The sequence below is a fragment of the Syngnathoides biaculeatus genome, chromosome 15, assembly GCF_019802595.1.
Source record: "Syngnathoides biaculeatus isolate LvHL_M chromosome 15, ASM1980259v1, whole genome shotgun sequence".
Taxonomy (NCBI): Eukaryota; Metazoa; Chordata; class Actinopteri; order Syngnathiformes; family Syngnathidae; genus Syngnathoides; species Syngnathoides biaculeatus.
Genome location: NC_084654.1, coordinates 23,630,459 through 23,647,553, shown reverse-complemented (window position 1 = coordinate 23,647,553; position 17,095 = coordinate 23,630,459). Strand labels below are relative to the sequence as shown.

Below are 17,095 nucleotides of genomic sequence, written 5' to 3'. Positions count from 1 at the left end.
AGGTGATGGAATTTCATTCATATTTCCCGATTTGATCTATCCACGTTAATCGCAAATGCTGTTAAAGAATAAAAAACATCTGTATTCCATGTTAAAAAAAATTCTATAGAACATTTGTAAAGAATTTCGAAAGAACTATAGAAATTTAGGACCGAAGTCCTACAGAATTTCTATAAAAAATTCTGTTGTTCTGTAGAATTTCTATAGAAAATCACAGCCAAATTTCTATAGAACAAGTTGTTCTGTACAAATTCAATAGAATTCTATAGATTTTTATAGCATTTCGATAGAAAATTTTTATCTGGGTCAGTGTTGCCGATACTGACCTGGTATCGCCTTGATATCGGATCGGCACCTCAAAGAAAATTCACAACAATTTATTTGGATTATTCAATCTACTGACACATATATGCATTTAAAAAAATGTATATTTTAGTATCAGCGATACTGGGCCTGTACTAAGCTGGTATCAGATCAATAGCCGTAGGAAAAACTCGCAGCATTTTTTTTTTCTTGATTCTAGTTTGCATTTTGACGACGCACCTGCCAATTATTAAAATATCAGAATCAGTCTGAGGGATTCTGGCGGTGTCTTCACCTGATAACCGATCGGGACCAAATCTCGCAAGCCCTGCAGGACGACTCGTCGTTCCCCCCCTTGAAATCGGTTTCGAGCAGCCGAGAGGGGAATTATTATTATTATTTTTTCAAGTCACGTGTGGGAACAGAAGCGTAAAAGCGGTACCTGATGCAAAGCGTGGAGGGAGCCGGCCCGCGACCAGGGCGCCGGTTCTTTACGGCGAGCTGTCACATCGCCGAGGGAGGAACGCACGAAGACGGGACCGGAGAGGGCGATTCCATCGGAATAATTTTACGCCTTGGCGCCGGCTGCCCCCCCTCGTGCGGCGCGTCCAATAAAGCCGTCGCAAAGGTTCCGCCTGCGGTCAAACGGGAATGGACCCGGCGAGATGGTCCCACTGGTGCTCCATTTCCAAGGAGACAAAAGAAGACGATGTTTATTTGCGCGTTTCCGCCTCCTTTGTTTCTTTGTGTCTGAGTTTAAAAATAAATACAAATAAAAATAAAACAACCACCAAAAAGTCACACACGGCGTCCGACTGTACCTGCCAATAAAACGGGCCTCGGTTCATGAACCGGAGAACAAGACCGGCATCGGTGGAACACAAGAAGACGGGTCTCTCTTTGTTTGTTTGTTTGTTTTAATCTTCCACAGGCTACACTCAGTCTCGCCCACCCGTCACTGCATCCCACGCAGGAGTCTTCGACAGTGATCTTTTTTAAATGCTACAAAAATAAGAGGAAACGGGGAAGGAGGCGCTTCCCCTTGTTTGTGTGAATGTGTGAATGTTTGCCTTGCGTGTGTTTTTTCCCAAATAGAATCTGCAATTCACAAGAATTTAGTTGGAATTTGCGCCCTAAAAAAAAAAAAAAAAAAAAAAACCGACGTTAGAATCGGACGACGTATTACTCGAGCGAGCTCCGGCGCAATGGCGCGGTCCACTAAAATGGCCCCCCTCGAAAAATGCCACCATTTTAGGACAAGTAGTTATTTCCATGAATCTTTTGTTTTTTCGTAAAAACAAGATACTCTTTTAAAGTCACCTGAAAAGTTCTTCTACTTACTATTACTGTGTAGTTTTTGTCAGAAGTCCTACTAAATTCTCGTGAGAACAGACTGGTGTGTATCTGCAAGTTTGCGTGTGTTCACAGTGCGTTGCTCGTATAGGTTTACTCCCCAGCAAAAAAAAAAAAAAAAAAAATTCACTTTTTTTCACCTTTTTAACATTAAACTCAGTCCATGTGTACTGCGTGTGTATTCGGTACTACCCCACACGTCAGAGTCCACGCAGTTTTAGACTGGTTTTATGAGCCAAGACCAGTTTCAGTCAGCGTTGACGTCCGTTGTAGTCCGGTTGAGTCTCAGGTGGTTTCCGGTTGTTTAAACCATTGGGTCCATTGGATCCGCCATTCAGGACCCCGTCCCTGAACCACCACGGGGGGGGGGGGGGGGGTGCGGGGGTGAGACTGCTCGAAAAAGTCGGCTGTCTTGAAAAGTCTCGTAAAGACGGAAAGTGGCGGCAGGGTGGTTCTGGTTCCCCCTCCATGAAAAAATACATTGTCGATACAAACAGAGTTGTTCTGAGGGTTTTCACAGTGGTCATGCAACTCGAGTGTCGCCACCTACTCCGACTGGACGGACCCGAACTGCCACAAAACCCCAGCTTCCCGGAGCCGAGAACCCGTCCCCCAGAATCCTGCCGATTGACGGTCCGAGAGAAGAAACCACAGTTGTAACAATACACAAACACAAAAGAGGTGGGTGACCAGTGGTACATTCATACAGGAGTAAAGTCATGGTTCCAGAAGTCACCCGACCTGTTGGACTAAGACAAGTGCAGACTGCGCCTGTGCTGCGAGCAGGCGGTGATAAATGCTTTTGTTTAGAAACATCAAACGAGACAAGAACACATCCCACCTTAAAAATATACACCTCGCCAGACCCACCTGGTATCCCTCCCGCAGGCTATGGTTAAAATTGTCATCTTGTGTGCTCACGTGATCTGGATCTGTTTAGTCTACAGCGAGAATTTGATTAGCTTGTAAAAATGCAGGCAGGGCAACTTGCGCTTCAGGCTTTGGGAGTACAAAAACTCTTCTGTGCGTCCAGGCCGACCTTCCGGATGGATGACAAGTTTAATCATATCCACGGCTACATCTACCTTGTCACCGGCCAGGAGTCTACGGTTCACATCCAAACAAGATCCTGATACGAGTGAAAGGACGTTTCCCAGAGTGCGAAAGACGCGGTTCACCCTGCAGACTCGCCAGGCCTGGGAAGGGTGTCCGTGGTTGGGCCATGGAGGGCGGGGAGGGGGGCTGGCAGTGGTGGTGGCTGGTGGTCGCGTTGTAGATAAGTGGGGCTGGGGAAGGGGGAGGTGGATAGGGAGGGTCAAAGGGCTTCCCTGAGGAGGGTGGTGGAGTTTCGAGGGAGGGACAGCCAGCCCGGCCCGGCCCGGCCCCGCCCCGCCTGGCGTCCCCGGGGGCCGGAGCTCCAGGAAGAGGGGGGGGGGAGTGAGCGGCTCACAGCCAGGAGAAGAGTCCCAGCAGCAGCCAGGCCAGAGCGGCTACCGGGGCCGCGGAGTCCGGCCTCCGGCTCGGACCGCCGCCGTCAGTCAGGAAGGGTTCCGGAGAATCGTATCCCGAGCCATCTGAAACGCAGAAACAAGAGCCGACACAATATCCGATCTGACTGTTTGAAAGACCAAGATAAACGAGTTTGATTTCTGTACTACCACGGGAAGAATGATGGAAAAATGGGAACACACAACTCCAAGGATTGGGATTTACATTTCATTCACTGGATTTTTACTTTAGTTTTTAACATGCCATTTTTTTCAACTCATGGAAATAAAAAGGGAAAACATCTTTGTGACAAGCTCGTATGTGTAGGGTGCAACACGAATTTTTTTTTCATTTTTTTTTTTTTTTTCCAAGTTTCACGATAACAAAACATTTGACAAATTCCTTTAAAAAACACCAAAACGGTTCTTGCTGGCGTCCAGGTAAAAGACTTTCATGGGTCTTCATGTTTTCTACTGACTGGTCGAGAGAGTTGTTACGTTTGTATACATCGTAAACGACTCTTTATCTATACTGTAATTTATACTGAGCCGCTAGCCTTTTAGCAGCTAATCAGCTGTCACCCGCCGCCACCACCACCGATACCGACCTTTGTCTGACCTTTGTCGGCATCACTTTAAGAGGTTTTCCTCCCTTCTCTCTCAGGCGTCAACCTCACAATTAGGACCTCCTGCCTGCCTGGAATCTGTTTTACGCCGTTGGCGGCTATCAAGCTCGTCGACCATCCGCTTGTGGCAAATGCTAGCTACACTTCGACTAGCACGGCGCCTCAGAAGGACCAGGGCGTTTGGGAAAAACCATTGACAAATGGAGCACAAAAATAATGTGGATTTACATAAATAGCAGTCGATGGAATTTTTAAAAGATCCTTCGGAAGAAATAGCGCATGATTAGCTAACTTCGGTGACGTCGTAGCATGTCTAGCCGACGCAGTTATCGCCATACCGCTGAGCAGGCGCCAGATCGGGATTTAGACCGGTTCCAAACTGAAGTGCTCGGTGAAAACCGAGGGGCGCGAGGGGGGGAGCGCAAGTCGCGACTCTCTGCCGCCGACGGGCGAGGCAAAGCGGAGCGTGAAGACGACTGATGTGGGAGGAGGCGACAGCGCCGGAGCTCTGCAGGGGGGGTTTAACCAACCTAATTACAGTTTAATCACAGAGACTCGGTCGAATCTGGAGCAGCGCGCTGACGTATACACACAAATGCGCAGACGTACACAACCCACTTGTAAATGCACCGCGTCGGTATCCCACGTGCGAGACGGGCCGCAATGATGGACGGATTTCACTCAAGAATTATAGCAACGGAATTGATGTTGTTTCAGTAATTTGGGAGGAAGTGGAACCATCCAAGGCCGAGAAAGCTCCTGCGCACCCCCCCTGCCCCCGCCCCTTCCTCCCCCTGACATCTTCAAAGTGTGTCACCATCAAGGGAGACAAGTTACCAGGCAGGTTCGACGCTGCATGTCGAGCTCGCCTCCAAATGTGCCTCGCCGGTAGACTTTCAAAATAAGAGTTGCGTAACAGCTTCCTGCCCCCACCCCACCCACTGCATACAACACAACCAAAGACAGATATAGAAGACGTGATGAATTATAGTTATGTTGTGCCTTTGCTTGAGATACAAACTTAATTCGCCGACCACGCTCAAAACATCAAATCGTTCTTCCTGATCAAAATGCGTGTAAATGCCATTAATCCGCGCCAAAATAGGAATTAAATAACATTATAATAACCTAATTGAGGGAGGCACGGTGGATCACAGCTGGTAAAGCGTTGGCCTCACAGTTCTGAGGACCCGGGTTCAATCCCAGCCCTCCCTGTGTGGAGTTAGCATCTTCCCCCCGTGCCTGCGTGGCTTTTCTACGGGCACTCCGGTTTCCTCCCATATCCCCAAAACATGCGACATTAATTGGACACTCTAAATTGCCCCAAGGTGTGATTGTGAATGCGATTGGTCATTTGTCTCCATGTGCCCTGCGATTGGCTGGCGACCAGTTCAGGGTGTACCCCGCTTCCTGCCCGTTGACGAGACAGGACGATAAGGAAGTGAGCTAGAGAGGTTGGCGGAGGGTTGGGGAGCGAAATAAATATCACCCACGTTAAAAAGTACAGTTGGACTCACGTTTACGTTATTCAATAACACGACAGCAAGATCATAACACGGTTTCACAGTGACGGTTGTATAACCACGCACTCGTGAGTTAGCAAAAGCGCAGCTAAAGGCTATGGCTAGCGACAGCCACGAGGTTCACGTTATCCGCCGCAAACCTGGGAAGCAAAGTTTCACTGCGGGTGCTAGCGGGCACATTGACAGCCCAAAGACCTCCGTAAAGATATGTAACAAGTGTGGAGTTAGCTGAATGCTCGGTAAAAAGTAAACAACGCCTGAAGCGTTCGACCCCTTTTTCTCTCTGTTGTTACAAATCATAAGCCACACGATGAAAAGGCCCAAACATGCTGACAAGCTAGCCAATATTCACAAAAAGATTACGAAGAGTCGGCGTCGTAAACAAAAGTCATGTGACTCGTGACGTCACGTGAAAAGTATCTAATAGTTGTTCGTCGCAGAGGATAAAGAATATGAGTATTCATTTTCAAAATATTTTTTTGTGCGTGTGTGGGAACAAAATTCAAATCTCAACACTTAAAAAAATATATATCTGACGCATTTCCCCGGGTCTTTCTTTTTTAAATTTAAACGATTGCAGGGCGGACTACGCCATACACTCTTCCAGCTCTCCATAGAGCCCACGGGCCGCAGGTTGCCCGCCTTTGCAAAAAGCGTCGCCTGGGTTTTCCGAGAATCAGAGCGGCGCCACGCCACCGGATGTCTTGCGCCCGTTGAATTTGCCGGCGACGGTGAATAAAGACCAAGTGTTTTGTCCGTGTGATGACTTACCAGGAGGTCTGACGTAGACCTTCAGCTTTAGACACGCTCGGCCCACGTGGTTCGGATGAGGAGACGCTGCGAAGAGAAGGGAAAAAGCAGCCATCACCAAACAGATCCAGCCGTCCGACTGCCGTTATTTGTGAACACGCGATTTCCCCCAAAACTATCGCAGACATTCACCAATGACCGCTAGCGTCAAAAAGCGCCGCAGTCGCGCCATTTCACACGTCGCCTGATGAATTTAGAGCGCCCCGCGCGTAAAGATTACATCACCGCTCGGTCATTTGTCTTAATTGCACGCCTGCACGCTCGTTAATCCGACTTTATTGACGACGCCGAGGAAGATTAAACACGCCGAGGCATCAACGCGAATTCCGCTGTATCGCCATCTTTCCGATTCACCTCAAGTGACTCCGGATGAGAAACCCGCACGGATCCCCCCCCCCCCCCCCCGTGCTGAGGCGGCCGAATGCCTCTCCAAAAAACGCGTGGAAATGTCGAGAAGTGACTTCAAAGGCCAAACGAAATTGAATCTCCATAATTAGTCCCACCTGACTCCGTGTGAAATGTGTTGTCGCCAGCGCTTTGTGTGAAAAGTTAAGTGCAAAAAAAAAAAAAAAAAATCACGCTAGGAGCGGCCAGAGCGACGGAAGGAGCGAGTCTGCGTTTCCGAAAAAGAAGGCGAAATATTAATGCCGAAATGATTTCGGATTTTATAGCATCCGTATGATGTGTTTATTTAGGGCGATTTTCATTTACGGCACATGATTTTCTCCCAGCGTACCGATTGTCGCGAGGCTTTTGGTATCAGCTCACCCCTCTGAAAATTTCCTCTTTTAAGATGCCCCCCCCCCTCGACCCCCACCCCCGGGGTCTTCTCTAAAGTCTTATCGGCCCTCCGTCCCGCCGCTTTCCTTTCACAGCACATCCACAATGGCGACGTGTCCCGAAAGCCCATTTGAGAGTCACTCGGCCTGATCGGAGGGCGGCTGGGAGAGGGGCGGGGGGGTGTCCAACGTGGCCGCCAAACGCCAAACGCGCACACGCGTGATCGAGACAGTCGGGAATCACCGGGGAGAATCAATATTGTTGTTGTTTTGTTTTGTTTTGTTTTTCAATGAGCGTGATCGAGATAATGCGAATCAATGGGGGGAATCAATATTGTTGTTGTTGTTGTTTTTTAATGACAAACATACAACACGCGTGATCGAGAAAGTCGCGAATTACCGGGGAGAATCAATATTGTTGTTGTTGTTTCGTTTTTTTTAATGACAAACATAAAACACGCGTGATCGAGACAGTCGCGAATCACCGAGGAGAATCAATATTGTTGTTGTTTAATGAGAAACATACAACATGCGCACACGCGTGATCGAGACAGTCGCGAATCACCGGGGGGAATCAATATTGTTGTTGTTGTTTTGTTTGGTATTTTGATGAGAAACATACAACAGCCGCACACGCGTGATCGAGACAGTCGCGAATCACCGGGGAGAATCAATATTGTTGTTTTTTTTTTTTTTTTTTAAATGAGAAACATACAACAGGCGCACACTCATGAACAAGACAGTCGCGAATCACCGGGGGGAATCAATATTGTTGTTGTTTTGTTTTGTATTTTGATGAGAAACATACAACAGCCGCACACGCGTGATCGAGACAGTCACGAATCACCGGAGGGAATCAATATTGTTGTTGTTGTTTTGTTTGGTATTTTGATGAGAAACATACAACAGCCGCACACGCGTGATCGAGACAGTCGCGAATCACAGAGGGGAACCAATATTGTTGTTGTTGTTTTTTTTAAAATGAGAAACATACAACACAAACACACTTGGGAAATTCTGCTGTCGCACATCAATACACACCTGTGTGTGCGTGTGTGCATGTGTGTCGATCTGCATGTCAGAGAGCAAAGTGCATGTCTGCTTGTCAAGATGATGGACACGGCCTTTCACGCGCTCACAAACACTCGACAACCGACGCCACGACCCCTCCCCCCCACCCCCCCCCGAGTCCACTCAAGTCCTGCACACACTTCTGCCTTTTTATGTGTGAGTGTGTGTGTGTGTGTGTGTGGGAGGGAAGGGAGGGAAGGGAGGGAAGGGGAGGGCAGCACCAAAGCTCCAAATCCCCGGAGGGATCCGGCTAATACAATCACAAAAGTCGTCAACTATACAACACCAGAGGGGGCCCGGCGGGCCCGGCGGCCCCGGCGTCGGAAACAAAAGGCCGCCCGTCGAAGGCACTCTGTAGTTATTTTAATTTCCGAGCATTCACTGGAATATGTAACAAATAGGGGCTTCAGAATTGGCCATTATTGACATTTCTTTGTGATTTTAATTTCTACGCCCCTCCATTTTCTGAGGCGCTCATCCTCACAAGGGTCGCAGGAGCGCTGGAGCCTATCCCGGCTATGTTCGCTACCCTCAATTGGTTCCAGGCCAATCGCAGGTTTTCTCTCCCCCTTGTATTTATTTTTGGATACTAAAAAAATAATTTTTTTTTTTTCTACTTATGTGATGAATATGGCAGCACGGTGGCCTGCGTGGACTTTGAAAGTTGACCCCGTGCTCGCGTGGGTTTCCTCCGGGCACTCCGGTTTCCTTCCACATCCCAAAAACGTGCCACATTAATTGGATATTTTAAAATTGCCCCGAGGTGCGATTGGTTGTTTGTCTCGATGTATGTGCCCTGCGATTGGCTGGCGACCAGTTCGGGGTGTACCCCGCCTCCTGCCCGTTGAAAGCTGGGATAGGCTCCAGCACTCCTCGTGAGGATGAGCGGTGAAGAAAATGGATGGATGTGATGAATATGAGCATTTGCAATTATTGCCATTTATTTCATAATCTTCATTTGTCTTTTATGTACAACTCTATTGTACAAAAAAAAAATCCACTTATTTTCCTAATACTTATTCTTAATTCCTGTATTTTGTTTTGTGATTTTGCTTTAATCTCATTTATATTTTTAGATTTTTTTCCCAGCACTTTGCATTATTTTCATTTATGACCCAATTTCATTTTCTTGAACGACGCCACTTATTAGACGTCAGCATTTTTCACGAATGTCATTTCCATACGGTACGGATTTAATTCAACCTCCAATCTTCCATGATGATCAATTATTCCATTTTATTCAACTTGACGGGGTTTGTGCATTTTTTAATGAACACGCCGCAGGATAGTTTACTTATAGCAACACCCATGAATCATTTGTTAGGTAAGATCGGGAGACTTTTGTTGAACGTACGCGTCTCTGTGCATGACTTCCATGTATGAATTTATACTTTTAGCGGTGGGGGTAATATTTTTGAAGGGACAGGGCAATTTAACGATCAGAAGCTCGCCGGGCATTTTTTTTTTTTTTTTTGGAAGAACCGTTTTAAGTGTTTCCAAACAAGTCTCGCAATCACTTCATCAACGAAGCTTTTAAAGTCATTACCCCCCGCGGTGCATTTTTTTTCGATAGCAAATTTGGAATCGTCTGTATGGGGGGGGGGGGGTGTTGATGCCCCCACCCCCCACCCGTCCCCCCGATCCTTGACACTAACAGCTCTGTTGTAAAAGCATATCAACACACATAATAAGAAAATGATTACAAACTGAGTTCACTGACGAAAAGCGCCCCCCCCCCAAAAAAAAAAAAGATGGCAGCCCTGTTTATGTCCTGTGAGTGCAGAGTAGCTTGTGTTGATTGCATATTTACATAATATTTACAAATGCATGCGGAGAGGCGGCGTGCATAACAAAATGTCTGCGTGAGGAAAAAATGTGCACATGTGCAATCAGGAGACGCAGAAAATCACCTGGACTATGAAGAGGCAATAATAAACAAATAACAAAAAAATGGTGTTTAGAAATATATATTGTCACGAACTTCCGGTGCGGGGTCGGACCCAAATGCAGGACTTCAAGGCGCAGGCATAATGTTCAATGCAGTTTATTCCGGGAACTGGGTCATACAAGTTTTTTTTTTTTTTTGAAGACTCTAAATCACATTTGTCAAACTCATGGCCCGGTGGCCAGATGTGGCCTAACGCATCATTTTATGTGGCCCGCGAAAGCAAATTATGTTTGCCTCTGCATCATTCTGAAATCTGTTCCAAAATCACGAATTCTTCACTTTTAATCATGTTGTGAAATCACAACCATTTCTTTGTGACCAAACCATTTTTCGTTATAGTTGAACATTTAGTAGTTTCCATGACTTCCTATTTCACAGCTAGTTATCCACCATTTTTGGGTGTTTTTTACTTCTGTATATTTATTTTGTAATCAGAGCCATCTTTTTTTTGCCACATTTTGTTACACACGCCTGGGATTGATTCCCGCTCAGTGATGGCGTTGATCTGCGCTCTGCGACTGACTGGCAACCAGTTCAAGGGTGTTTTTCGCGTTTCGCACAATGTTATCTGGGATAGGTTCCAGCAGTCCCACGACCATTGTGAGGATGAGCATCTTGGAAAATGGATGGATGTAATATCGCAAAGAGATTTCTTATATTTCACAATCATCACGGCCCTCTAAGGGTCACATTGTACTTGGGGTTTTCCTCAAAGGGCCGTGATGGCTGTGAAATGATAACATTTTTTAACCGCCTCATCATATTTACACATTTATGATGTCACGAACCTCCGGTCCGGGGTCGGCCCCAAATGCAGGACTTCGCGGCAGAGGCATAATGTTCAATGTAGTTTATTCTGGAAACTGTGTCACACACGGTGTAGCACCCCAACAAGGAAGCGGTACAGAAACGCTAGGCTAGGCGGGATCCAAAAGACATGCAGCGAGGTCCGATGACTATGGGGCAAACGAACAACTCAACAGGACGGGATCAAACAAAAGGGCACAGAATCGCTGTGACTAGGGTTACTCTAACTTACGGGTAGAGCGGAGAGTCTCACGAACGGTGAATGCAACTCACTCACGCAAGGCAACGAACTGGCAAAAGCCAGTGAGAAAAACTTAAATGCCTGTCTAATTACAGTGCCACTGCCCAGAACAGTGGCCTGGCCACGCCCCAAGCCTTGCTCTGGACACATATTTTGTATATCCTCCCTTCGAATCCACCAATATCCACGATTTCATTGTCAAATTTGCGGCAGCGAGCAGCCCGGCCTCAATCGCTGGCTAACTGGGTTAAAGCGTGGACTAGCGAGAACTGCTGGGGTCTCATCTTCTACCTTTGATTAAATTTTTAAAGGAACCACCCCGCCTAAAGGAGACTTAAGGTGGAAGGCGCGTCCGACAAGGTGTCAGGAGCCAGTCACGGGCTTGTGCTGACCTGTTATGTTGCTGACCATCCCTTGTTTGCCTAAAACTGAGCATAGGATTAGACCCGGCAGTAATCAAGTCAGAAGTGAAGCAGACGTATCAAAATAACTATTTAAAGTATTTGCACACCGATTAATTGAGTCGCTAAGTGAAGAAGTAAAAAATATTACAGTGACTGGAAAGTGCTGCAAGTGCCTCACCCGGCATGAACCTCCCTGCACAACGCTGACGCAGCCACCCACCCACACACACACTTGGGATGTCAACATTAAGACAGAACAACAAGCATAAATGCGCACACCCGAATATTAATCATTGTGGCATGTCATCACTGGGGCCCCGCAACGATAGAAAGACAAGGAAGCACAAACAGACCAGTCAAGGGCGACGGCGCACAACGAAACACGCACTCGACAGTCTCCGGCGCGGCGACTTACAGATGTAGTAGTACTCGTGTCCGGGCCTGAACTCGAAGCCCAGCGAGAAGGGCGTGAAGAGCTGGAACTTCTCGGAGAACCTCAGGGGCCCGTCGGAGCCGCTGGGCCGGTTGCACTCCCAGCGCTTGAAGCCGCGCAGCCGGTGCTGGCAGGAAGTGTAGCCCTCGTGGTTGACCATGAACAGGATGTAGCGCTCCATGCGGCCGTGATTGGGCGGGCCCTCGTAGTAGGGGCAGTAGATGTCCAGGTAGTCGTTGATGTTGACCGCCACCCGGTACTCTCCGTGCCAGAACCTGAACCCGCAAATGATACAGTGTAAATACGTGTACTGCATTCCAGGAAACGGAGTCTCTAGTTCTGGTGAAACCTTCGGCACGTCCGGATTTATGATCAATCAGCTTCTATTTTCCTTTACGTACCAACTTAATTCCAATTTTTTTACTTCATTGGATGATCGAAAAAAATCTGACGGCGTTACCTCTTCCCAAAAATCCAAAGAAAAAGCCGAGACTCCTTCGGCGAGATTTACCGATCATGCTTTGAATTGAAAGTTTCGTTTTGTCCCCGGCAGATAATTATTTCATAATTCAAGCAAACCGAATTGAAACGTCTTATCCGACATGATTTTCTTGTCAAAATCAGTTTATTAGGAGTTCTTAGTCCGCCATGAATGCGCCCGGCGGCTCCAGGTCACGTCGATAAACGCTTTCAAACAAACAAACGAACAAACAAACAACAATAACAAAAAAAAACCTCACAGCAGCCCCCCCCCCCAAAAAAAAAAAAAAAAAAAAAAAAAAACAACTGGTGGAGACTTTTGATTAGAAGAAGAAAAATCAATGAGGTTCCCTCGCGGCGACAGTTTGCAGAGTTTCGGTGCAATAAAGCGACGGACGAATCACGCATGCGAAATGGAAGCCGGACCGGCCGAGGCGGACGTGACGAACGGACGCGGGTGAGGACGGCGCCGGACGCGGCCCGGTGAAGAAATTCGACATTCCGGAACACAAAATACATCGGACGGCAATTTCGGTACATCCGGCACGCGTGGAGTCACGGATGGTGCGGCGGTACGCACGCCCTGCCTTTGGTGCGATTCCCGCTCAGTGATCGTGTCGATATCTGCCCTGCGACTGACTGGCGACCAGTTCAGGGCGTAGTCTGCCTTTCACCTGAGATAGGCTCCATCTTTCTTGTGACTTTTGTGAGGATAAGCGGCTTGGATGATGGATGGAAAATGATAAACTCGTTTCCTCCATTTTTAGCCACTAATAGGAATCATTCGCTGATGCTATCAATGAGCGCGATTCACTCCTGGAGATCAATTCTGCGATCAAAACGAAGTTTCTTAAATAAATTCGCCTCTTTCTAATTTCTGTTTTCGTTTCTGTTTTTATGCTCGACAGTTATCGATCGGTCGCAACGGAGACATTGAGTCCGTTTTTTTTTCGGCTTTTGGGCAAATGATCCTTTGGTAAGAAACGACGGCGGCGTCTCCCCTGGAGGGCGAACGGCGGAAGCGAAATGGGAGCGAAATGAGCGCCTTCACGCCTCGCCGGGCGAGCCGTGAGGGGGAACGCGGCAGCGGATCATTTGGAGGCATCGATCCGCCCGCCGGGGGGAAACCGAGCGCAATCCTCTGGGCTCAACCAATCCAACGCCATCAAAAGCACTTTCGGAAGAATAGGAGGAGCGAGAGGACGAGGGCGGCGGGGATAATGAAATTGCACGGCATGCGAGAAGGAAGCAGATGGGATGAAAAGGGCCGTGGGGCGGCGTCGTACCCCCCACCCCACCTTCGTTCATTTCAATTTGTCTTCCTTTGAGTGACTTTTCCATTGCGCCTCTCGATTGTGACGTGCGGAAGTGCGCAGTCAATTAGCCGCTCAGCGAAGCGGATTCTCGAATGTCGGCGCATCAGCACCTGCCTCAAGTTTAAGTGAGCCGCAATTTATTTCATTTCGGAAGTATGCTAAGGAGGAGGAAAAACAAGGACAAAAAATTAAACACACTTTCAGCGAGTGGAAGAAAAATCTGATGGAATTGCTAAAATATGAACGATTGAAAGCACCCGAAAAATTGATTTAAATGCTGAAAAAAATAAGACCAAAAAAGATGAATTTCTGCCCTCCCACATTAAGAATTAAAGCAACGATTTAGTTGCTGAAATGTTAATGAGTCCGTTTGTCGTTCCGCAATGCTAAAATGGTGACAGTATCGAGTACTCGCGAAGGTGAGCGTGCGTTTTGCCCCGCGAGTACGCGCTAGTCGTTCGGAATGAAACGCGCAAGCCGCTCGACACGAGAATGCACTCGCGCCTAACGCGGGCGCTTTGTGTGTCACTAGCGTGGGCTTCTTTTAACGTGAAAAAGTGTTTCGAGCCCTCAGAGGACACGCGAGGGATGATAGTAGCTAAGTAGTTAGCGGTAGCACCTAGCCTAGCCAAAAAAAAAGTCTTAGAAATGTACAAAGAAATGTTGATAACGTGTGAAGCTAACCCAGCGGTCAGCATTTTTACGCTCGTCCAACATGAAGAGATCGCAGGACACACAAGTAGCAACTAAGTAGTTAGCGGTAGCATCTAGCCTAGTCTAAAAAGTGTCCGAATCAAAGCCTGTTGCACAAAAATGTTGACAACGTGTGAAGCTAACCCAGCGGTCAGCATCTTTACACAACATTGAGTTTTGTCCAACATGAAGAGATCACGGGACACACCAAGTACCAGCTAAGTAGTTAGCGGTAGCGCCTAGGCTAATCAAAAAACTGTTAGAAATGTACAAAGAAATGTTGATAATGTGTGAAGCTAACCCAGCGGTCAGCATATTTGCGTAACACTGAGTCAGGTCCAACGTGAAGACATCACAGGACTCACAAGTAGCAGCTTAGTAGTTAGCAGTAGCACCTAGCCTAGTCAAAAAAGTGTCCGTATCAGAGTCCGTTGCGCAAAGAAATGTTGACAATGTGCGAAGCTAACCCAGCGATCAGCATCTTTACACAACACTGAATTTTGTCCAACATGAAGAGATCACAGGACACACAATTAGTGGCTAGGTAGTTAGCGGTAGCACCTAGCCTAGTCAACAAAGTGTCAGAATCAAAGCCCCTTGCACAAAGAAATGTTGACAATGTGTGAAGCTAACATAGCGGTCAGCATCTTTACGCAAAATTGAGTCGTGTCCAACATGAAGAGATCTCAGGACACACAAGTAGCAGCTAAGTAGTTAGCGATAGCCACTAGCGTAGTCAAAAAAAACAGTTTGAAATGTACAAAGAAATGTTGACAATGTATGAAGCTAACCCTGCGGTTAGCATCTTTATGCAACATTGAGTATTGTCCAATATGAAGAGATCACGGGACACACAAGTAGCGGCTAAGTACTTAGCAGTAGAAGCTAGCTTAGTCAAAAAAGTGTCAGAATCAAAGATGTTGCACAAAGAAGTAGTAGTAGAAGTAGTTAGCACCTCGCCTAGTCAAAAAACGGTTAGAAATCTACAAAGAAATGTTGACAATGTGCGAAGCTAACCCAGCGATCAGCATCTTTAGGCAACATTGAGTGTTGTCCAACATGAAGAGATCACAGGACACACAAGTAGCGGCTAAGTAGTTAGCGGTAGAAGCTAGTCGTGTCTGGATCTTGACTCGGTGTCACACGTGATAAACAAAACAGCTTCAAATGAAGAAAATCAGTCAAAAAGTATCAGAAGCAAAAGAAGCTAACCCAGCTCTTGACGTCCTTACTCAACGGCTATTCTCGCGCAACATAAAGAAATGAACGAAAGGATCGAAATAAAAAATCCTCTGTACACCAAAAAGTTGAAAACTTTCTGAGCACTTGCCAAACTTTATTTTAGCTTTGGGAACATTTATGTTCTCCAGCTGACAAGTAAAAAAAAAAAAAAAAAAAAAGTTGGTACACTTGGACAGTTGCGTTGTACCTCTACAGGCACTAAAATTCCCGCCGGGAGCGTTGGCGGCGCCGACACTAATGAGCGTCAATCTCGCTCCGCGTAAAACGTCGGCAATCTACTTGCTTATCCGGTGACAGAACGGGCTCGCATTTCCCACATTTTTTGGGGGGAAAATGCAAACGCTCATCTTGTTAAAAAGTTCTTTTTTTGGGGGGGGGGGGGGCAAGACGAAGCGAGGCCGCGGGCTGTTTTTTTTTCCCCCCGATGTGTGTTAGTGTTACATCGCTGCGAGCGCCTGTCACTCTCCGCGTCAATTAATTGCACGCTTTCATCTCCGTCTTCCATCGCTCCTCCGCATCGTTTACAGGCTAACGTTCTTTCTTCCGACTTACTTAGCGCTAACTCGTCTTTTCTCACTGCCGCTTCCAATGTGTAAGGCGATGCCCTCGCCGCGTCGTCATCGCCGCTGTCCCGGCCCTTTATTTTACTCATCTTTCATCTTGTTGACTTTTCTGTGTTAATGAAACGCGTCTTTCGGAAAATCTAAAATTGATAAATGATATTATAGATTGTATGTATGATACATGTGATTTTCTTTGTGTGGTTGGCATCATTATTTTGCCATTTTAAGCAAAAGGCAATTTTTTTTCGAGAAGAAAAATTAGCACCAACTGGTGTTCTATTAAAAAAATTTCAAAGTAATTCAAACTAAAAAAACGAGAATTTAAAAATATGAAAATTTTCGTCTCTTGGAATAAATGTGTAATTTTTTCATTTTTATTTTTTTCATGTAGCATTGCCATTTCCAGATTTCTTGGGAGAGTCGTAAAAAAAAAAGAAAAAAAATCAAGTGATGCAAATATAAAATAATATAAAATAAAAAATAAAAAAATTATGGAAGTAACCAGGATTTGAATTTCAAATGCCACAGAAAGCAGGATATCTACCGTGTCATATCTCGACGTTATCATTTATGATGTGTGACAATTTTGGTGCAGATTTTCACAGGAATCACGAAAGTTAACACATTTTATACTCATATGAAAGTATCAGATTTAGCAAAATTACAACATTTTATTTGGTCCAGAGAGGATTAAACCATCAAAAATATTGAATCGCCTCATCGTATTTACACGTGAAATGTACGAACTAGTTGCGGAACCAGAAATCGAGGGTAACGGGTTTTTCAACTGTTGGTCATGTTTAGTAACGCAAAAATCCTTGTATTATATCAACGTTATCATTTTTGATATGTAAAAATTTGAAATTTCGGTACAGATTTTCACAAGAATCACGGAAGTTGACACACTAAATTTGCCTTCGCGGCCCAGACAAAATCACGCATCGAGCCGGATCTGGACCCGGGGGGCCTCGAGTTTGACACCCGGTAGAGCGTTTTTTTTTTTTTTTTTTTGCTTT

The 17,095-nt window shown here is 46.4% G+C and overlaps 1 protein-coding gene across 1 annotated transcript in view; it reads right to left on the bottom strand.

Annotated features, from left to right (window-relative positions):
• Positions 1 to 899: 899 nt before the first annotated feature.
• Positions 900 to 17,095, bottom strand: part of efna2a (ephrin-A2a) — a 71,452-nt gene continuing 55,256 nt past the window's right edge. The window contains exons 2-5 of the mRNA XM_061843873.1: positions 11,768 to 12,060; positions 6,064 to 6,129; positions 1,125 to 3,230; positions 900 to 983 (exon numbers count right to left, since the gene is read on the bottom strand). Of these exons, the coding sequence (XP_061699857.1) occupies positions 3,103 to 3,230; positions 6,064 to 6,129; positions 11,768 to 12,060 (487 nt within the window). The 3' untranslated portion in view covers positions 900 to 983; positions 1,125 to 3,102. The remainder of the gene's footprint in view (positions 984 to 1,124; positions 3,231 to 6,063; positions 6,130 to 11,767; positions 12,061 to 17,095) is intronic.